At 46.5% G+C, this 22,498-nt stretch overlaps 1 protein-coding gene across 1 annotated transcript; it reads left to right on the top strand.

Moving 5' to 3' along the window:
* The first annotated feature begins 226 nt into the window (after window positions 1–226).
* ccar2 (cell cycle and apoptosis regulator 2) lies at window positions 227–21,448 on the top strand. The gene is made up of 19 exons (XM_046370493.1): window positions 227–448; window positions 6,565–6,638; window positions 6,833–6,918; window positions 7,134–7,254; window positions 7,464–7,611; window positions 7,935–8,034; window positions 8,123–8,257; window positions 8,365–8,578; window positions 10,963–11,073; window positions 13,458–13,627; window positions 13,803–13,926; window positions 14,412–14,540; window positions 14,660–14,755; window positions 14,841–14,994; window positions 15,092–15,150; window positions 18,057–18,288; window positions 18,412–18,627; window positions 18,795–18,949; window positions 19,057–21,448. The coding sequence occupies exons 2-19, from the start codon at window positions 6,627–6,629 to the stop codon at window positions 19,099–19,101; spliced, it is 2,307 nt and encodes a 768-aa protein (XP_046226449.1). The 5' UTR covers window positions 227–448; window positions 6,565–6,626; the 3' UTR covers window positions 19,102–21,448.
* The last annotated feature ends 1,050 nt before the right edge of the window (window positions 21,449–22,498 follow it).

Raw genomic sequence — 22,498 nt, 5'->3', positions numbered from 1 at the left:
GTTGGCGGGATTTCACATGTCCTACTTATATCAGAACACTCGTAACAACCTAAGCATTACGATAATTATATTCGATCAAATAAGCTACACGTAGCAAATAAGCCATTACATTTTTTGTTGACTAATTTCGGCACTCTCTCATTGAACTCCATACAAAAATGCCTCACTTGGTGAGCGAAAGAAAACGAATCAACGCCACCTGCTGGAGAATATAGATTTTTGTCCCAGTTGTCCCTTGCTTCGCCTCTTCCTCTTTGGCTCCGCACATTAGTGTTCTAATCATTAGCCGTAGTGCCTCCCCGTTTCGTTACGTTTTCTTCCGTTTATGAAACTTTTAGCAACATAATCTGCGTAATTATTACACCCCATGTAGCGACTGCTCCACTTCAAAACATAAAAACCACTAACGTTTTGCCAGAGAAGGATTGCAAGGAGAGTTTGTGTCAGAGTGAGTACTGTTGCTAGCTAGCTACCTAATTTGCTATTTTTTCGAAATCATAATTACAAACGTATAGCTAGCTAGATCGCTGTGTCCAAAGTGACCGTTTGGTGGTGGTAGTTACAAATAATCTCAATTATAGCTACCAGTATTGAAGCTAGCTAACATTTTTTTTGTAGTAGCCAGGATCATCAACGTTAGATGAATGTGTTCGTTCATCTAGTCAGTTAGCTAGCTAGCCCAGGTTCTTATGCTCCAATCAATGATGCACAGATCTTACAGCGTAAAGTATTGGCCATGAGTTTTAGCTAGCTAACTAGCTAGGTTATTCACCATGGCGTCAACCATCTGGGCCCAATATAATTATTATTTTTCTATTGACCTGAACATTGGGTCCAGTTGATTATAAGAGGAGTCTTTTTTTTTTTTGGTTTAGTATGTACTTAACACCATAAAAGGTCTGACGACCCTCTACCCTTCCTGGGCTAAAGACCCTCTTGCAGTTTTCCTGCCAACCAAGCAATATATCTAGCCATTTATGGGCTTTTGCTTAATCTCAGCAACATGACATATTCGTGAGCATGGATAGCTAGGCAGATACTGCATGCATGCTGTAGATTTGCTATCTCAATGTAGTGATTGAGGGGTAACAGCTCAAATGAAGTTTGAACCAGTGACCCAGTGGTTATAGGGAAAGTGAACTTCACAGAGAAAGGGGGAGAATCAGAAGTGGGCTAATTGAGTGGTTGGCAAAAAGAACAAAGATTTACATATGGATCACTCCAATATATTGGTATCACTCCACGGTGGAGGGATACATCCGAGGTGAGGATTTACAGATTGACTCCCGTGTACACCTGTGTCACGGCTGGGGTCCGCCCCTATATATAGACCCCATGGCTGCGACACACGTTCTCTACATCATTTTTGAGGCGCCTCTAGCACCGTAGAGGATTGGAGTGATCCATATAGCTCACATAACCGTGGTTACATATGAAACCTTATATGTTTCACTATATAGGATCACTCCAATATATTGGTATACCCATACCAGATTAGTCGGTGCTAGAGGGAACTGGCCAGCCAGTGGCAAAGTCCCAGCGTGGGACTGAGATGCAGGGGTCGTCATTGTGGAAGAGGGGTCCCGGCACAGTCTCCGGAAGGGGAGACGATGCCCAGGACCGCTGAACCAACCGCAGAGGGAGGTGCCACATTTACCTGATAGTACCTAGTAAAGGCATAAGAGGAAGCCCAGATATCACTGAGGGGCACTCCTCTCAGGAGTGCCCAGGACGCAGTCACACCTCGTGTTTAATATGCCACCACAGATCCCAGCACTGGCATTCCAGCCAGGCGGTAATCTACCGTAATCGTATCCACGATCCAATGAGAGAGCCTCTGCTTTGATAGCCCAGCCCCCAGGACCTTCTCACCATAGCAGACAAAGAGCTGGTCTGTTGATCTCACTGACCGTGTCTGCTCCACATAGGCAGCCAGTATCCGCATAGGGCACACCATGCCGGAGGGAGACCCAGACTCCACCGCCACTGCCGGGGGGTTGTAAGCAGAACTTTCGGGAGGAATGAAAGGTTGGGACGGAGAGATATACTCCTCCCACCGGGCTCCATCCGGTAGCACTCAGAACTTACCGAAAAAAGCATGGTGCTCACCCACCCTCTTCACTACTAAGAAAACCACCTTCATTCATAGAGAGGTGTTTCATTGAGGCAGACTCCCAACGGTTCGAAAGGCGGCTTTGCCAAGCTGCCAAGACCACATCCAGATCTTAGCTCGCCATTGAGCGGGTCCTAGTGGGATGCAGGCGACAAACCCCCTTCATAAACCTGGAGAACAAGGCATTGCGCCCCACCGACCTGTCCATCCACCCCACATGGCAAGCAGATATAGCGGCCAAATACCCTCTGTGTAGAGGCTGCCATGCCCTCATCCAAGCGAGACTGTGGGTATTGGAGAACATACTGCACCCCGCATGACTCGGGCACAACCTCAATACCAGTGCACCAAGAGCAGAACAACCGCCAGTGCAACTGGTATGCCGCGGTTGTAGCCGGTGCCCTTGTGCTCTGCATGGTGTTCTTTACATCCTCCTGTAGTCCTAACATGGACCACCGTTCAACGGCCAAGCCCACAGACTGAGGCGGTGCGGTCTCAGACGCCACAGAGTTCCCCCGGCAGGTCGGGTCTCAGGGGCAGTTGCCAAGATGTCCCAGACAACAGGGACAGGAGAAGGCTAAACCAGGGTTGTCTTGGCCAGTATGGGGCCACCAGCAGCAGACAATGCTCCGCCATCCTGGTCTTGTCAGGCACAGCCTGGATCAGGGGAAAAAGAGGGGGTAATGCGAAAAGCTCCAGCCCTGGCCAATCGTGAGCCAGAGAATCCAATCCTAGAGGCCCTGGTGGATCCGACATGGAGTACCACAGGGGGCTGTGTGCATTGCTCATGGAGGCAAACTGATCCATCTGCACACTACCGAACTTGACCCACAGGTGCTGCACGACCTGGGGATGTAGGCTCCAGTACCTAGGTGGTGGGCCCTCCCTCGAGAGCTAATCCGCAGCCACATTCAGGATGCCAGTGTGCTGCACGTAGAGACACTAGACTTCCCTGAGCCCAGAGAAGGAGCTCCCATGCCATAAGATGGAGGCGGTGGGACCTCAGGCCAACCTGTGGTGTTGTCTGTTCTCACCAGGACATGCCCCCCCCCAGCCGATCTGGGAGGCGTCTGTGCTGACCAGCTCCCGGCGGCACATCCTCAGCATCTCCACCCCACCTGAGAGAAAGTAGTGACAGCTCCACTTCAACAATCCCTTGAGGCACTGTGAGGTCACCCGCAGTTGGCGCTTCGGGTGCAGCTAGTGGGAGTTGAAACACCGCTGAAGAGGCCAGAGATGGAGCAGGCCCAGGGGAATCAGCAACGTGGCCGCTGTCAGCAAGCCCAACCGGTGTTAGCAGGTCAGGGTGGATACCACCCACCCACTCCTGCCGAAAGTGTTCTAGGCAAAATTAGATCGCCTGAACCCTTCTGATGGACAGGCGTGCTCTCATGAGGATTGAGTCCAGTTCAGCCACCCTTTGAGTGGGCATCAGATGACTCTTCTTGCCGTTTACAGTAATGCCCAGCCCGACAATGTGGGTCAGGAGCATTGCTCTCTGACAGGACCTGGGTCCTGGTCGGGTACAAATCAGCCAATCATCCAGGTAATTGAAGATCAACAATCCTTGGGAAGTGAGAGGTGCCAGGACAGGATCCATGTACTTTGTGAAAGTGCAGGGTGCCAAGGTGATGCTGATGGGAAGAACCCTGAATTCGTAAGCCGTCCCTTCGAAAGCAAATCGGAGGTACTGCAAGTGAGATGGGTGAACAGGAATATGGAAGTACGCATCCCTCAGGTCCAGCGTCACATACCACTGGTCCCTGAACATGCCTGCAACAAGTGGGCTGGGGACAGCATGTGGAACCTCTACCTTCAAGTACCCATTGAGGTTGCAGAGGTCCATAATCGGTCAAAACCCTCTATCTTTTTGGGACCAGTAGAACCCACCCTTGTCCAGGAGTGAGGAGATCTCCATCAGCAGGGTTTTCTTCAGGGGTCGGCCACCGGAATTGGAGTCGGTACCCCTCGCATTGTGGGTACCCCACTTTGCCCTTTGATACCGGGAGAAGCGATCAGGGAAGGGTGTGTTATGGGGCCTGCCTCTCCTCTGGTGCCCCGAGCGCCTGGGTCCCCCAGGCACGTCCCTATGGCGGTGGCGGTTGACACCATCACACCTGTCACAAAGAGAAGCCGTAAACTCATCCAAGCCAACAAGGCCACGGAGAGGCGTCAGGGGTCCAACGCCCTGGAAGAACTTATTTCGTGTCCTGCTTGGAGGAATAGGAACCCGGTGAGGGATAAATTACCCAGTACCTCTGGAAAGAAAAAAAAAAAACAGGGAAGACCCATGTGGGGAAAAACAGGCTGTTGCTTCATCGCACGCTGTGCCCCTCCCCGCTGTCGTCCCTTAGCAAGAGGCGATGGGGCAGGAGAGGGACCCCACTGTCGTTCGGGTGCAGGTGGGTGGCGACGGTCTGCCTTGGACCCGGGGCCTGAGGAGGTAGCATGAACTGGTTGACTGGCAAATGTGCTCTGGAGAGCACCTAGCAGACGGGACTTGTCTAGCCAGAGATGGGACTGGGCTAGTCAGAGATGGTGCCGAGAGGTAACCACCTGCGCCATGGCCCGTCTGTTGGCTCAGGCCACATCCCTTTGGAGCAGGCGAGACATCTCCATCGCTTCCCGGAGGAGCTCCTCTGTGCCCTCCTGCAGTCGGGACAGCAGAGTCTGCAGGTAGGCCTGCAGCAGCATGGTGGTATTGGTAAGTTGGCCAAGAGAGCAGAGGGACCCATATATGTCTTTCAAGTCTGCATCAAAGACTTTTTGGGGATTCCGGCTTCAGTCACGGTTTCCACCCTATAATCCCTTGGTCCAGGAGGACCATGGCAGGACCATGTCCGCAACAGTGACTCCACGTCTGCAACATATCTCCATGGTCTAGTCTTTGCTGTGAGTCAGAAGCGCCCCCGGGCAGAGGCCCAGCCTTCATGCAAGGCCTCGCGGAACTCAGCAGAGATGGGGACAGATGGAGAGTCCTCACTGTCCACCAGTTTGATGTCCATCTCAGCGGCTACCTGAGTGAGTAGGCTCCTCATAGCCTCTCGAGCTGCTGGGGGCGATGAAGCCCCGTTGCCAGGTTCTGATGGCCTGGTCGCCCCGCTCATGGTGGTGAACAGCCCCAGCATCGTCCCCCAGGAACAGCCTATCACTGCCAAAAGGGAACAGCTGTCGTCGCCATCGACGCTATCAACCTCCTGATGCAAGGCATGCACCTTCAGTTCAAGGTGGTCCCAGCAGTCTGACTCACCCCCGTCCAGGACTGGCAGCAGAAGGGCCCAGTAGAGAGGTCTGAGGTGGCTTCGGCCACGCTTCCTGGGAGGGGTACTGGGCCCAGTAGCGGGATTAACAGCTCGCTGCGCACCACTCCTGAGAGAGGGAGCTAGTCCCCAGCCTGAGCCCGAGGTTGGCCGACCCACTCGCGCCAGGAGCAGGCGTTCTGAGAACACCACACAAAACAGGGATCCAGTAGGGCGTTCCACCGCCCTCTCCGTGTGGCTCAAACACAGGCAGTGCATACACGAGGTATGTAGATCCCCAGGGGGAAGCCACCATCACATCTGTCACAAAGGGAAGCCATAAGCTCAGCCAAGCCAACAAGGCCACGGCGCAGGGATCCGACACCCTGGAAGGGCTTATGTCGTGACCCACTTAGAGGAATAGGAATCCGGCGAGGGATAACTTACCCAGTACCTCTGCAAAAACCGGGGAAGACCCATGTGGGAAAAACAGGCAGACAAAAAAACAGCAACCAGGATTTAATTTGTATGTTTTTATTTTGTATTTTTACTGCATTTATTACCTTTTTTAATATCCAAGCCGTAAAAACAGCACTATATCATGGAGTAGCTTCGTTAAGGAACTTCAAAGTTAATGTCTCAACGTAGTGGAAGCCCACTAAAATACTCTTACACTCTGCAGGGGAAAGAACAAGAAAAAACCTTGCAGGATAATTAGCAGAGAACCAATTCACAACACACACAACTTGCCCACTAGCTTGTTCAATGTGTAAGGTAAATTACAGTTTGTGGCAACGAGCCACCGCTAACGAAACACAAGTACGACAAGCCACGGGCGGAAAATACAGATCAACCGCGCGCATTGAGTGGAGCACTCGAGGAGAGGCGGCCATGTGGCCAGCTGCTCCAGGCTGCAAACAGCCAGTGAGTATACTTCCACGCAAGATATTACACTTACCAGTGACTTACCAGGCGAACTAGAGAAAGGTTGTACTTCAAACCATATGGACGTCTGCCGAGAAAATGAAAGAGAACGCCATATGTGCCTATATATAGGGGCAGACCCCAGCCGTGACACAGGTGTACACGGAAGTAAATCTGTAAATCCTCACCCCGGATGTATCCCTCCACCACAGGGTGATACCAATATATTGGAGTGATCCAATATAGTGAAACAACTACAATAATTATATTTCTATGGTTATGTGTCAGGTCTGCTCCAGAAAGAAGTAGGTCCCGACCGATCCAGCTAAGGAGTGATACTGAGCAGATACATGGATAGCCAAGTAAGACGTGTGTGTGTGTGTGTGTGTGTGTGTGTGTGTGTGTGTGTGTGTGTGTGTGTGTGTGTGTGTGTGTGTGTGTGTGTGTGTGTGTGTGTGTGTGTGTGTGTGTGTGTGTGTGTGTGTGTGTGTGTGTGTGTGTGTGTGTGTGTGTGTGTGTAATGCGTCTATAATGATGTGTTTGTGTTTGCTCTCAGATGAAGCAACGTGTCTTCACTGGGGTTGTGACTCAGCTCCAGGAGCATTATGGGATGGTGGACCAGGAAGTGCGTTTTCAGAAGAGGTACAAAGGACTAATACCAAGTTCCAGTAGTTATGCCCCAATTTCAAATGGACCCCTAACCCACTATTATGCACATATTTCGATTTGAGAAGCTTGGATAGGTGTAAGCAATATAGCTAAAATATCCATTTTCAATTACTAAATTATTCAATTCTATGAGGTAATTTAACTGGTGGTAAACACTGTGTGTACTGTGTTAACTCTGTGTGTGTCAGTGTGGTGAAGGGGAGAGTTCCGGCACTGGGGGAGAGGGTGCTGGTAAAGGCTGTCCTGGATCTGTCTCAATCACACAGCTGGAGCGCCCAGAGAGTACAGACCCTCGCAGAACACACACAGGTAGAGTACAGAGCCTGACCAAAGACACACAGGTAGAGTTTCTGTAGGTAATGTAGATTACTATAGAAGGACCAGACAGTGATATTGTAGAATTTCATATTTCACCTGAGTGGTTGATTTATTATGTTAACCAATAGTGTGTCAGACAAGAGGGTTGAATAGGGATAAGGAAAAGGTATACTCTATCCTCTTCTTCCATCTCTTCTCAGACGACAAACTTTCCTCGTCCTCTCCTGCCCTCCATGATGCCTGCACACGCACAGAAACCGGGCATTCTGGGTAGCAAGCCGCAGCCTCTCCTCAAATCTCCCAAGATCCCTCCTCTCATCCCCAGCATCCTTCACACTGTGGCCAAGCGTGAGTGAACCTGTCCCAAATCACACCCTTCTCTCCATATAGTGCATTACTTTTGATCCACCTTGGTCCATTTTGATCCACCTTGGTCCATTTTGATCCACCTTGGTCCATTTTGATCCACCTTGGTCCATTTTGATCCACCTAGGTCCATTTTGATCCACCTAGGTCCATTTTGATCCACCTAGGTCCATTTTGATCCACCTAGGTCCATTTTGATCCACCTAGGTCCTAGGGTCACAGAAAGGCCATATACAGCCACAGAAGACTTGAACTATGTAGGGAATAGTGTTTGTTTATTTTCTTATTTCCTCTCTCACTTTCAGCGGGGTTGCTGCAGACTCCATCATGGGGGGGTCAGTTTGAGGGCTGGGGCAGAGGCATCAGGAAGAGACCTGCTGAGGCAGGGAGACGAGGAGACCGCCGGTGAGTGTGTCTGTGTGTGTTCTGTCTCTTTGTTCACCCCAGGGAAAAATTGTGTGCAATATTATTTTGTGTGTGTCATGTGTGTCAGGGAGGACAGCGGAGTGAGGGGTTGTGACCAGAAGAGGAGGAGGTGGAAGGAGGAGGATAAGGGAGCACACCCCAAAAAGACCTCCCCTACCCCAGTTCAGAGTCCCGCCCTCTTCTCTTGCTTCCCCAGGGATAGGTGAGTCCACTTGTCATTTATTTATTTATGCAATCAGTCAATCAAAGAATCTGTAATTTTGGTAATTGATTAATCTCCAACCTGTTGTCTCCTGCCGTCTCCCCCAGTGTGTCCTGTGACAGTCTAGAGCTACAGCGTCGCTACCCCCATCTCCCTCTCCCTCCATCCGTCTGCCACCTGTCAATCAGTTGGATTGACAGCTTTCCTCCCTCCCAGCCCCTCCCCTTCCCGCTCCCACAGCCCTGCCTTTACCACATAGGCCCCGTCGAGCCTGACCAACACATACACACTGAGAGAGAGGGCGCAGAGTGCACTGTAAAGGTAAAGCACACCAAACAAACACTCTGACTCTCACCTTCCCATTCACCACCTGTGTGTCTTGTTTGCCCACTGGATTTTATTATATACACACCCATCAAATGTTATAGAACACCTACTCATTCAAGGGTTTTTCTTTATTTGCACTATTTTCTACATTGTAGAATAATAGTGAAGACATCAAAACTATGAAATAACACATATGGAATCATGTAGTAACCAAAAGGGGGGGTATACAGAAGATATCCCTATTTGGTAAAATGCTCAGTCTTTTAAGATGGCAAGAACAGCTCAAATAAGCAAAGAGAAATGTCATTACTTTAAGACATGAAGGTCAGTCAATATCGAAAATGTAAAGAACTTTGAAAGTTTCTTAAGGTGCAGTCTCAAAAAAAACATCAAGCGTTGTGATGAAACTGGCTCTAATGGGGACCACAACAGGAAAGGAAGACCCAGAGTTACATCTGCTGCAGAGAATAAGTTCATTAAAGTTAACAGAAATTGCAGCCCAAATAAATGCTTCAGAGTTCAAGTAACAGACACATCTCAACACCAACTGTTTAGAGGAGACTGTGAATCAGGCCTTCATAGTCGCATTGCTGCAAAGAAACCACTACTAAAAGAAATATTGAATCAATCTTTAGGGTGTTTTTATTTTTTTATTTTACCCCCTTTTTCTCCCCAATTTCGTGGTGTCCAATTGTTAGTAATTACTATCTTGTCTTATCACTACAACAAAGGTCGAAAGCCATGCGTCCTCCGAAACACACGTGCATCCAACCCGGAAGCCAGGCGCACCAATGTGTCGGAAGAAACACAGTGCATCTGGCGACCTTGGTTACCGTGCACTGCGCCCGGCCCGCCACAGGAGTCGCTGGTGCGCGATGAGACAAGGATATCACTACCGGCCAAACCCTCCCTAATCCGGTCGACGCTAGGCCAATTGTGCGTCGCCCCACGGACCTCCAGGTCGCGGCCGGCTTCGACAGAGCCTGGGTGCGAACCCAGAGTCTCTGGTGGCACAGCTAGCGCTGCGTTGCAGTGCCCTTGACCACTGCGCCACCCGGGAGGCCTCTTTAGGATGTTTTTAACATAATTCTTCAATAATGTTCCAACTGGAGAATTCCTTTGTCTTCAGAATTGTGATGGAACAGAGCTCGCTCTCACATGAACGCGCATGGTCAGTGCAAGTTCAGGCCATGGTAGACCTTACTCAATCCCCTCTCATTCGGCCCCACTTCACAGTAGAGGCATCAGACATGGTTCTAAAGACTGTTGACATCTAGTGGAAGCATTAGGAAGTGCAACATTACCAATATCCCACATCTTCAATAGGAGCTGAGTTGAAAATCGACCAATCTCAGATTTCTCACTTCCTGATTGGAAGTTCTGAGTCCTGTTATACTCACAGACATCATTGAAACAGTTTTAGCAACGTCAGAGTGTTTTCTATCCAAATCTACTAATAATATGCATATTCTAGCTTTTTTGGTTTTGTCACAGGCCGTTTACTCTGGGCATGCTTTTCATACGGACATGAAAATACTGCCCCCTACCCCAAAGACGTTAACTAGCATGGCTACTACAGTATTCTGCAGTGATACGCCATCCCACCTGGTATTGGGCTTAGTCCCATTATCATTGTTTTTCAACAGGACAATGACCCAACACCTCCAGGTTGTGTAAGGGCTATTTTATCAAGAAGGAGAGTGATGGAGTGCTGCATCAGATGACCTGGCCTCCACAATCCCCCGACCTCAACCAAATTGAGATGGTTTGGGATATGAGTTCGACCGAAGAGTCAATGAAGGACAAAGCAGCCAACAAGTGCTCAGCATATATGGGAACTCCTTCAAGACTGTTGGAAAAGCATTCCAAGTGAAGCTGGTTGAGAGAATGCCAAGAGTGTGCAAAGCTGTCATCAAGGCAAAGGGTGGCTATTTGAAGGATCTCAAATATAAAATATATGTTGAATTGTTTAACAAAATTTTTGGTTACTACATGATTCCATATGTGTTAATTGATAGTTTTGATGTCTTCACTATTATTCTACAATGTAGAACATTGTAAAAATAAAGAAAACCGTGAGTGAGTAGGTGTTCTATAACATTTGACGGGTAGTGTATATATATTTTTTAAATGTAACCTTTTATTTACCTAGGCAAGTCAGTTAAGAACAAATTCTTATTTACAATGATGGCCTACAGTGGCCAAATCGTAACCCAGATGACGCTGGGCCAATTGTGCGCCGCCCTATGGGTCTCCCAATCACGGCCGGTTGTGATTCGAACCAGGGTGTCTGTAGTGACGCCTCTAGCACTGAGATGCAATGCTTAAGAGCGCTGCGCCACTCGGGAACCCCTAAATGGTGTGTGTGTGTCACACAGGTGCTGCTGTTGTCCATGGCCAGTTCAGAGGAGCTGTACAGACAGTGCTGTGGGCTGCAGGACAGGAAAGAACAGCAGGAGGGTGCTATGCACCCTGCCTCTCTCATCAAGGTGAGGATGGTTACTTTGTGACTGGATACAGCCCACTATACACCTCAACTTTGGTCAAATCATAATTACATACTAAATACAGTTGAAGTTAGAAGTTTACATACACTTAGGTTGGAATCATTAAAACTCGTTTTTCAACCACTCCACACATTTCTTGTTTACAAACTATAGTTTTGGCAAGTCAGTTAGGACATCTACTTTGTGCATGAAGTCATTTTTCCAACAATTGTTTACAGACAGATTAATTCACTGTATCACAATTCCAGTGGGTCAGAAGTGTACATACACTAAGTTGACTGTGCCTTTAAACAGCTTGGAAAATTCCAGAAAGTTATGTCATGGCTTTAGAAGCTTCTGATAGGCTAATTGACATAATTTGAGTCAATTGGAGGTGTACCTGTGGATGTAGTTCAAGGCCTACCTTCAAACTCAGTGTCTCTTTGTTTGACATAATGGGAAAATCAAAAGAAATCAACCAAGACCTCAGAAAAAAAATTGTAGACCTCCGCAAATCTGGTTCATCCTTAGGAGCAATTTCCAAACGCCTGAAGGTACCACGCTCATCTGTAAAAACAATAGTACGCAAGTATAAACACCATGGGACCACGCAGCCGTCATACCGCTCAAGAAGGAGACGTGTTCTGTCTCCAAGAGATGAACGTACTTTGGTGCGAGAAGTGCAAATCAATCCCAGAACAACAGCAAAGGACCTTGTGAAGATGCTGGAGGAAACGGGTACAAAAGTATCTATATCCACAGTAAAATGAGTCCTATATCGACATAACCTGAAACACTGCTCAGCAAGGAAGAAGCCACTGCTCCAAAACCGCCATTAAAAAAAGCCAGACTACGGTTTGCAACTGCACATAGGGACAAAGATCGTACTTGTTGGAGAAATGTCCTCTGGTCTGATGAAACAAAAATAGAACTGTTTGGCCATAATGACCATCGTTATGTTTGGAGGGAAAAGGGGGAGACTTGCAAGCCGAAGAACACCATCCCAACCGTGAAGCACGGGGGTGGCAGCATCATGTTGTGGGGTGCTTTGCTGCAGGAGGGACTTGTGCACTTCACAAAATAGGTGACATCAAATCAAATGTATTTATATAGCCCTTCGTACATCAGCTGATATCTCAAAGTGCTGTACAGAAACCCAGCCTAAAACCCCAAACAGCAAGCAATGTAGGTTTAGAAGCACGGTGGCAAGGAAAAACTCCTAGAAAGGCCAAAACCTAGGAAGAAACCAAGAGAGGTGGCCAGTCCTCTTCTGGCTGTGCCGGGTGGAGATTATGACAGAACATGGCCAAGATGTTCATAAATGACCAGCATGGTCGAATAATAATAAGGCAGAACAGTTGAAACTGGAGCAGCAGCATGGCCAGGTGGACTGGGGACAGCACAGAGTCATCATGTCAGGTAGTCCTGAGGCATGGTCCCAGGGCTCAGGTGCTCCGAGAGAGAGAAAGAGAGAATTAGAGAGATCACACTTAAATTCACACAGGACACCGAATAGGACAGGAGAAGTACTCCAGATATAACAAACTGACTCTAGCCCCCCGACACAAACTACTGCAGCATAAATACTGGAGGCTGAGACAGGAGGGGTCAGGAGACACTGTGGCCCCATCCGAGGACACACCCGGACAGGGCCAATCAGGAAGGATATAACCCCACCCACTTTGCCAAATCACAGCCCCCACAACACTAGAGGGATATCTTCAACCACCAACTTACCATCCTGAGACAAGGCTGAGTATAGCCCACAAAGATCTCCGCCACGGCACAACCCAAGGGGGGGCGCCAACCCAGACAGGATGACCACATCAGTGAATCAACCCACTCAGGTGATGCACCCCCTCCAGGGACGGTATGAGAGAGCCCCAGTAAGCCAGTGACTCAGCCCCTGTAATAGGGTTAGAGGCATCATGAGGAAGGAAGGACATCATAAGGAAGGAAAATTAAGTGGATATATTGAAGCAACATCTCAAGGCATCAGTCAGGAAGTTAAAGCTAGGTCGCAAATGGGTCTTCGAAATGGACAATGACCCCAAGCATACTTCCAAAGTTGTGGCAAAATGGCTTAAGGACAACAAAGTCAAGGTATTGGAGTAGCCATCACATAACCCTGACCTCAATCCCATAGAAAATTTGTGGGCAGAACTGAAAAAGCGTGTGCGAGCAAGGAGGCCTACAAACCTGACTGTTACACCAGCTCTGTCAGGAGGAATGGGCCAAAATTCACACAACTTATTGTGGGAAGCTTGTGGAAGGCTACCTGAAACGTTTGACCCAAGTTAAACAATTTAAGGCAATGCTACCAAATACTGTTTGGTGTTTGTAAACTTCTGACTTCAACTGTACATAATCTCTCCCCCCTCTGTCAGTTCCTTTTGGGGGAGGTAGGGGGTGAGTTTCGGGCCCTTGGGGGTCCGTGGTGTCTTGAGACAGATGGCGGGGGTCCCAGTCCGCTGAAGGATCCCAGGGCACTGCTGAGGACAGCCCTGCGCTGTGTGAGGGAACAGAGTGGACTGGACCTCAGCGGCTGCTCCCAGTGGTCAGTATACACACTTGCATGTTCATGATCACACAAGCACATCTTTATGCTCACACACTCTTTTGACTCTCACACAGCCAGGTAGTAAACCAGCCAATCAAATGCTTGTTTTGTTTTCCCCTTTTCAACACTGTGGCACTCCATTTACAATGGGATGAACAACTCCCTCTCTCAGGTATAAGATGGCTGAGCTGAGCTATGTTTGTGAGGGGAAGCTGGAGACGGTGGTGTTTTTGTTACCTGATGTCTGGCGGATCGTACCTACAGAGGACGACTGGAGCACACTCAGGACTCAGGAGGTGAGTGTGTGTGTGTGAGGTGAGAGTTCGATACATATCCTGTAGTAATCACATCTTTACCTGGCTACCCATCCACATCACTCTGGCTAAACGCCACGTCCAGATCAAATCTACGAATAGTCTGGATTTGATCTCCTTCCTGACGACTTCTCGAATGCGAACAGATTCAGACCGTTCTGATTGGTCCCAGAAACTGATGGGTTGGGACAGACCTTGAACACACGTGGTAAAGCAGCGTTTTTGAAATAGTAATTGGCTTTGATACTCTGATTGGTTAGAGACGATCCAGTCTCCGATGACTTGTTTTGTACAGCGGCTCTCACTTTGACGTCACTGCAAACGACTTCTAGGATGGCAGTCTCAGACTGAATGTATGTAACGAGCGATAGAGCAGCGGAATTACATTCGATATGAATCATCAGGCAAGTCACAACTCACAGCCATTCTAAAGCTGCCTTGTGCGTGTTTGTCTCTTTGTATATCAGGAGGAAGGGGCCCCTCTCCCTGCCGCTCCATGCCTGGTTGCAAGGCCTCGTCCTGGGCTAGCCCTCTGCCCCGTCCCCCTCTCCTCTCTCCTGGAGCCCCACACCTCCACAACCAAGGAGGCCTTTGAGGTAAAGTACTCCCATAGACCACACTGAGTTACACTGAGATATACTGTACTAATCCGCTTTGGAGTAGGTTAGTTGTCATGATACAACATAAATGATTATACGGACCTCTCTCTCTCTAGGTGGGCTTGCTGGCAGAGTTGTTTTGTGAGATGCTTCAGAGGGACTTTGGTCTACTGCTCTACAGCTGTCTCTGCTCTCTAACACCTACACCCACGGTACACACACACAAATTAACATGTTACCTGTTTTCTTCACTACACCTGATTTAGTCCTGCTTACATTCTCCAATCTCTTTTTCAGGAGGATGACCAGATAAAGAACGACAAAAAGCAGAGAATACGGGATGAGAGGAGTAAAAGATTTCAGGAAAGAGGAGAGAGTGGAGGGACAGCAGCGGAGGAGACTGATGACGATGGAGAAGAGATAGATGAGAAAGAGGGAGAGGGAGAAAGAGGTATGAAGATCTGAAAAGACTGGGTTGGGGGAAGTTAAATGCCAGAAGCTGTGTGTGTACTAAAATTGCTTTCTTTTCTCCTTATTTTTTTCCCCAGAGATGTTGGGAGAGGAGGGAATTACTAGTGAGAATTCAGACTGCCTCTTAAAGCACAATGTAAGGCCCACATACACTGTAAATACTAGGGCCCCCTAGAAGTTACTATACTTCATAGAGTCACCGTGGGAAGTAGGGGTGCTGCAGCACCCTCTAAATAATTTTACTAAAAATGTTACTCCTGTCTGAACAGACATAAATAAAATAATTCAAAATACTACACATCATTTAGCCACAGAAGATTAATAGCTTCTAAAAAATATCTGTAGATTAAGTTTGATCACAAGCACATACACTGAGTATACCAAACATTAGGAACACCTTCCTAATATTGAGTTGCACCCCCCCCCCCCCCAGAAAATTCTTGTTGACTCCAATGCTTCCCAGTTGAGGCAAGTTGGCTGGGTGTCCTTTGGGTGGTGGAGCATTCTTGATACACACAGGTGCACCTGGCACCATACCCTGTTCAAAGGCACGTCTTGCCCATTGAACCTCTGAATGGCACACATACACAATCCATGTCTCAATTGTCTCAATGCTTAAAAATCATTCTTTAACCTGTCTCCCCTTCATCTTCACTGATTGAAGTGGATTTAATAAGGCATCAATACGGGATCATAGCTTTCACATGGATTGATCTGGTCAGTATCATGGAAGACCAGGTATTTTAAATGTTTTGTACATTCTGTGTAAAGTCGGTAAGGCTGCAATGTGGGCAGCACATGAGCCAAATATAGAACCGCTTGTTCCTTTATGGCCATAGACATATCAACCATAGAAGGGTTTGGAACCTCTAACCCTGGCAATTTGACTGTTAAACTCGTGGGTACATTAGTAATCTCTGCCTGTACTGACATGAATGGGAACTGCCATCTATGGATTGTATTAGTAAACTTGGTTGCGGCGGTCAGTTTGTCTTTCACATATTTAAAAAGACAATCACGGGACAGACGTACAGTTTGGAATGCAAATGCCTAATCTGTCTGTAGAACCTAAAACAATATTTCTCAACTCCCAATTATGAGCAAACAGCACTGTTTTTCAAAGTAGCTTATCCCCGGTGAGTAGCATAGGCTTCATCTTTAGTGTCTTTAGTGCCACTGGAAAGGTCATTTAATAGCCCTTTAGCCTATAATAAATATATATACAATGCCTTCAGAAAGTATTCAGACCCCTTGATTTTTTCCAAATTTGTTAGGTTTACAGCCCCCCCCCCCCCCCAATCTACACACATTACCCCATAATGACAAAGCAAAAACAGGTTTTTGGAAATGTAAAAAAAAGACAATTAGCATACATCACATTTACATAAGTATTCAGACTCTTTACTCAGTGCTTTGGCAGCAATTACAGCCTTGAGTCTTGGGTATGACACTACATGCTTGGCACACCTGTACTTGGGGAGTTTCTCCCGTTCTTCTCTGCAGATTCTCTCAATTCCTGTCAGGTTGGATGGGGAGTGTTGCTGCACATCAATTTTCAGGTCTCTCCAGCTGTTCGATGGGGTTCAAGTCCGGGCTCTTCCTGGCCACTCAACGACATTCAGAGACTTGTCCCAATGCCACTCCTGCCTTGTCTTGGCTGTGTGCTTAGGTTCGTTGTCCTGTTGAAGGTGACCCTTCGCCCCAGTCTTAGGTCCGGAGCGTTCTGGACCAGGTTTTCATCAAGGATCTTTGCTCCGTTCATCTTTCTCTTGATCCTGACTAGTCTCCTAGTCCCTACTGCTGAAAAATATTCCCACAGCATGATGCTGCCAAAACCATGCTTCACCGTAGGGATGGTGCCAGATTTCCTCCAGAAGATTTCCGTGACACTTGTCATTCAGGCCAAAGAGTTCAATCTTGGTTTCATCAGACCAGAGAATCTTGTTTCTCATGGTCTGAGAGTCTTTGAGTGCCCTTTGGCAAACTCCAAGCGGACTGTCATGTGCCTTTTACTGAGGAGTGGCTTCCGTCTGGCCACTGTACCATAAAGGCCTGAAGACTCCCATCTCAACAGAGGAACTCTAGAGCTTTGTCAGTTTGGGCGGCCAGCTCTAGGAAGAGTTGGTGGTTTCAAACTTCTTCCATTTAAGAATGATGGAAGCCACTGTGTTCTTGGGTACCTTCAATGCTGCAGAAATATTTTGGTACCCTTCCCCAGATCTGTGCCTCGACACAATCCTGTCTCGGAGCTCTACGGACAATTCCTTTGACCTCATGGCTTGATTTTTGCTCTGACATGCACTGTCAACTGTGGGACCTTTATATAGACAGGTGTGTGCCTTTCCAAATCATGTCCAATCAATTGAATTTACCACAGGTGGACTCCAATCAAGTTGTAGAAACATCTCAAGGATGATCAGTGGAAACAGGATGGACCTGAGCTCATAGCAAAGGGTCTGAATACTTATGTAAATAAGGTAGTTCTGTTTTTATTTTTTATAGATTTGCTCAAATTGATTACCTGTTCGCTTTGTTATTATGGGGTATTGTGTGTAGACTACTGAGGACATTGTTTTATTGAATCCATTTTAGAATAAGGCTGTAACTTAACAAAATGTGGAAAAAGTCAAGGGGTCTGAAAACTTTCCAAAGGCACTGTATCCTAATATTGTACAATCTGTGTCTCTTCATTGGCCAGGGCTATTGTTTGCATTCAAGACCGGGTTTTTTGATTTTTTTGATTTCAGTTTGTCAGTGTCTTCTGTCATGTAAATGATGTAGAATTGCAGGAAATGCGTTTATAAAAGGCCTCCAAAAATCTGGACCCTGCTAAAAATATCTCCGTGTGGAAATTCCAAAAATGCCTCTGCTCAACTGTATGCCACTACGCAGATGCGATTATAGATGCATGCAATGCTTTATTAAAAAGGGGTATCTCTCCCCCCAACATCTTCCCGTGGTTATGCTTCATGGTTTCTCCTCTCTCTCCCCTTACTACCTCTCTCGCTCTCCCTCTTGCTCTCTCTTTCTCCCTTTCTCTAGGTGCTGTCTCGTAGAGTGTTGTTGGCCTGTGTGTTCTTTGACAAACGGCTCACTGGAGGCCTCAGACAAGCAGACCTTCACAACATCTTACTGTCTCTAGGGCTGTGGCTCACACCCACCCAAGTCCAGGTGTTGTTGAATAAGGTGTGTGTGGAGGGGCAATGTCCATACAGGATGCTAGCCTCTCGCTGGGAGGAGACGGAACACACAGAACCTGATATCAGCATGGAAGGTTAGAGACACACACACATGTTCAGTATTTTTCTCATTGTTATCAGTGTGTCCCCAATGAGTGAGAGGGCAGAGGTGAGTACCGACACACACACACTCACATTAAGTCTCTCTTTGTCTTCAGGTAACCGTGGGTTGTTTCGTGGAGCTACAAAGAAGGAGAAGGCTTGTGGCCGGAAGTCTGGGGGATCCAGGGGGCCAGCTGCAGCTGTGGGGGCTGAGGTGGTCTCCTACAAGGGCAGTGTGGTAAACATCCCCAGCCTGCTACAGGCCCTGGAAGCAGCAGACAGAACACGGAAAGCCCTGGAGCTACGCATCGCCACCCTACAGGACGCACTGGGTACTACACACGTCTCCTTTTTTTCTCTCACACACTTAAACACATTTTGTTAGACTCTTATTATATATCTTGTTAATTTCATAGACTTCTATTGGCTAACCATTTTTTATGCCTCTTCCCCCTCTCTGCTCCTGTTTCTTCACTGTCCCTCTCTTATTCTTTCTCAGTGGATGCTGCGGCTGTCACTCAGGGCCAGGAGGAGGGTCTTAGCAGCAGGCTGGAGAAGGTGGAACTTCGAAGCTCATCCTATGAGAAGAAGCTGAAGGAAGATGCTGATCACATGTTCGCCCTCATCCACAAAATGCAGGAAATGGTCGACAAGGTGAGACATTAACCTATAACGGTTAGATAAACAGTAAAATGTTGATCATGTGTGAATGCACTGATTGGTCTGCCTCAATATCCTCAATATGGATTTGTTTCCCTCAGACGACAAGCCTGACTCAATCAAAAACAGCAAATGAAGAACACTGATTGGTCGGAGCAGAACAGAGAAGTGAAGATAAACTTGAAAGATTACATTATTACATACACACATGCACCAGCCGGCGTGACGGGGATGAGTGAGTGACCACACACATATACAGTCATGATGGAAAGTATTGGCACACTTGATAAAGATGAGCAAAAAAGACTGTATAGAAAAAATGATACAATTACTGAGCTATAATGTATGCTCCCAAATTTTTTTAAATGATATGATTTTATACTAATACAACTGCTCAAAGAAAGAGATTTTGTTTTTCTCATTAGATGGGGTCGAAATGATTGGCACCCCTCTTTTCAATACTCCGGCACCTTTGAGGATAACGGCATAGCCTTTTTCTATAATGTTTTATGAGATTGGAGAACACATTGGGAAGGATGTTAGACCATTCCACCATACAGAATCTTTCCAGATTATTGATATTCTTTGTCTGCGAAGACTGCCCTCGTCAATTCAAACCACAGGTTCAATTGGGTTCAAATTCGGAGATAGAGCTGGCTATTGCAAAAATTTTATTTTTGTGGTCAGTTAATCTACAAAGAAATGGTTTTGATGTGTGCTTGAGGTTATTGTATTGCTGGAAGATCCACTTGCAGCTAAGTTTCAGCCTCCTGGCAGAGGCAACCAAGTTTTTGGCTAAAATGTCCTGGTACTGAGTAAAGTCCACCATGCCATTGACCTTAACAAGGGCCCCAGGACCAGTGGAAACCAAATAGCCCCATAACACATTTTACAGTAGGTACGGGGTTATTTTCTACATATGCAGATGCCAGACCCACCACTGGCATTTACATTTGTTGGATATCATATTTCTCCAATGCCAAATCAGTGTCTTATTTGCAATGAGAGAGCATCGCGGACCAAAGCACTGTTATAGATCACTTTATATAATCACATCAGTTTTTATTTATCTTAAAAAATAGATAGGAAGAAATACAAAGCTCTCTTGAAATGAATTATTCCTAGTCTAATTTGCCTACTTTCAGCACCAGGAGCTGTCCATTTCCAATTGATTGTGCCGTGGCTGCTGCTTCAAGTTTCAGCACCACAATGTAAATGACTGACATCTGGCTTATTGTGAGGTCAATAACTGATAAATACATCATTGGCAAGAAAAATATTGTTTTTAATTAAATCTATTATAGTAGTAACAAGCTATCAAAGTTGACCTCCATCTTTGCACTCTCCTCAAACTGAACAGAATATAGGCTATAGGCTAGTCTGTGCGCAAGAGTGCATTTTCTGGACTAGGTCTAATAAATAAATACAAATCTGAATAAGCCATTGACTCCTCCTGAACTGCTACGGTAGTCCTGCACATCCATTGGTTAGGCAGCACAATAACGTTTTGGATGAGCAGAGCAGGCCGGGGTTGGAATATCCATTGGTTAGGCAGCACACAATAACGTTTTGGATGAGCCAGAGCAGAGCGGGCCGGGGTTGGAATATCCATTGGTTAGGCAGCACACAATAACTTTTTGGATGAGCAGAGCAGGCTGGGGTTGGAATATCCATTGGTTAGGCAGCACACAATAACTTTTTGGATGAGCAGACAGGCTGGGGTTGGAATATCCATTGCAGTGTGTAATACAACCCAGTTTTATTTGCACCATCCCGGCAGCCATCTTAGAAATATAACTTTGCTCTATGCTTCTCCGAGCAGGCACTTTGTATTCTATAGGCTATGGATCATTTGATTGAACCACACTAAATAGCCTGCAAGCACACTTGATATTCCGTGCCCAGCAGAGAATCAGAGTTGAGGGACAGCATCGGGCACACGTCAATCTATAGCCTATTAAGCAACTCATTCTAAAACGCTTTCATCAATTACATGACTCTCCCCTGGACTAGAAAAAAAAAAAATATATATATATATATACACTACCATTCAAAAGTTTGGGGTCACTTTGAAATGTCCTTGTTTTTGAAAGAAAAGCAACAAAAAAATCCATTAAAATAACATCAAATTGATCAGAAATACAGTGTAGACATTGTTAGTGTTGTAAATTACATTCTAAGTGACCCCAAACTTTTGACCGGTAGTGTATATACAAAACCCTCCTCCAGGTAACCATTCTGTAAATGTTTATCCATCCTCTACTGTAAAATATGGTGGTGGATCTTTGATAAGCTCAACATGTCAAGGATCTGATTCTGTATTGGGAATTGTCTAAGATCCCTCCCAATGTGTTCTCCAATCTAATAAAACATTTTGGAAAATATGTATTTTATTTCATGATGTCAATGTTACTGCAAACATTCTTCTTCCATCTATCATTGTGATTTGGCAGGAATAAACACGTTTGAATAAAAAAATTCAGGGTAAAAAAAGAGTTGAGTTATTTGGCATTTGTTTGTGTGATTTGACAAGAAAAAGATAAGTTAGAATTCTGGCCTTACAGACGACTCACTTTTCACACAGCAATGCAGCTAGGGGGAGCTAGAGCGTAGGCTACATAAATGATATGCCCGAGAAGCCGGTGTTTGGAGCGTATGTTGGCATGGGTGTTAGCCAATAACACCAGCTAAGAGTGCATTTTCACTTTTATACAACTGGTTACCAATATATTCAAATAATGATTGACATAGTTTAATTTCTTTCTTCATCATATTTCATCCTTCCACAAGATGTAGTCCCGACACAAATCTAGGGTTTGCTACCTAAGCCAGCAGGTTCGGTTGCCGGAGACGTGACTGTTGTTTAGTCTTTTTGTTCTGTATCTATGGACGTGACCCAGTAGTTCGTTCTACATGTTACATTGCCATACTCGCTGAACGTTATTTTCCCTTGCTTGCTAGCTAGCCAAGTACGGCTAACTTGCAGTCGTGTCAAACACAGTGCAGACAGAATAACAACAGTAACGTTCGATGCATTTGTTTAAGCTTTTTTTCTTGTGACATGTATTTGGACACCTCCATAACAATGAGCTAATGAGGCACGATTTCGCCTCGCTTGGAAAATGTGCTCTCGGTAGAACACAGGTGTTCAGAAGAGCTAGCCATCAACACAGCTAACACAACTTCAAGCAGAAGCTGGAAAGACTGCAAACAAGCTGCACGTTTCGTTTTACCTTTTTTCAATTAACATTTCTTTGAGGGGGGGGCTACATTTTATATTTCGCTTGATCTGGCCCGTTTTTGTTTTGGGGCTGCCCCTGTCTTGTGAGTCGTGACCATACACTTACATAATAAGGTCGTGGCTGCTCTCTGGCTGTGTTTTTAGAACAGGAAATCAGGGCCACGTGAAGGAAGTGGACGCATTGGAGGGGAACAGTTTAGATTATCTTGTACTTCTACATACTTTTTAGCCTTAGATCTGAAAGTCAAATGTGGTTCCAGAAAATTGCATAGTATGTCACATATATGCAGATATGTGCACCA

The sequence above is a fragment of the Oncorhynchus gorbuscha genome, linkage group LG11 (assembly GCF_021184085.1).
Source record: "Oncorhynchus gorbuscha isolate QuinsamMale2020 ecotype Even-year linkage group LG11, OgorEven_v1.0, whole genome shotgun sequence".
In the NCBI taxonomy this organism is placed as follows: domain Eukaryota; kingdom Metazoa; phylum Chordata; class Actinopteri; order Salmoniformes; family Salmonidae; genus Oncorhynchus; species Oncorhynchus gorbuscha.
The sequence above is the reverse complement of the archived record's forward strand: the minus strand, read 5'-3'. Positions and strand labels throughout refer to the sequence as shown.

What these genes read in the sequence shown, in the direction of transcription:
- ccar2 (XM_046370493.1), top strand. An exon ending in GAAGTGCGTTTTCAGAAGAG is followed by an intron (nt 6,919 to 7,133) that starts GTACAAAGGACT and finishes TGTGTGTGTCAG; the next exon opens with TGTGGTGAAGGGGAGAGTTC. An exon ending in ACCTGATATCAGCATGGAAG is followed by an intron (nt 18,289 to 18,411) that starts GTTAGAGACACA and finishes CTTTGTCTTCAG; the next exon opens with GTAACCGTGGGTTGTTTCGT.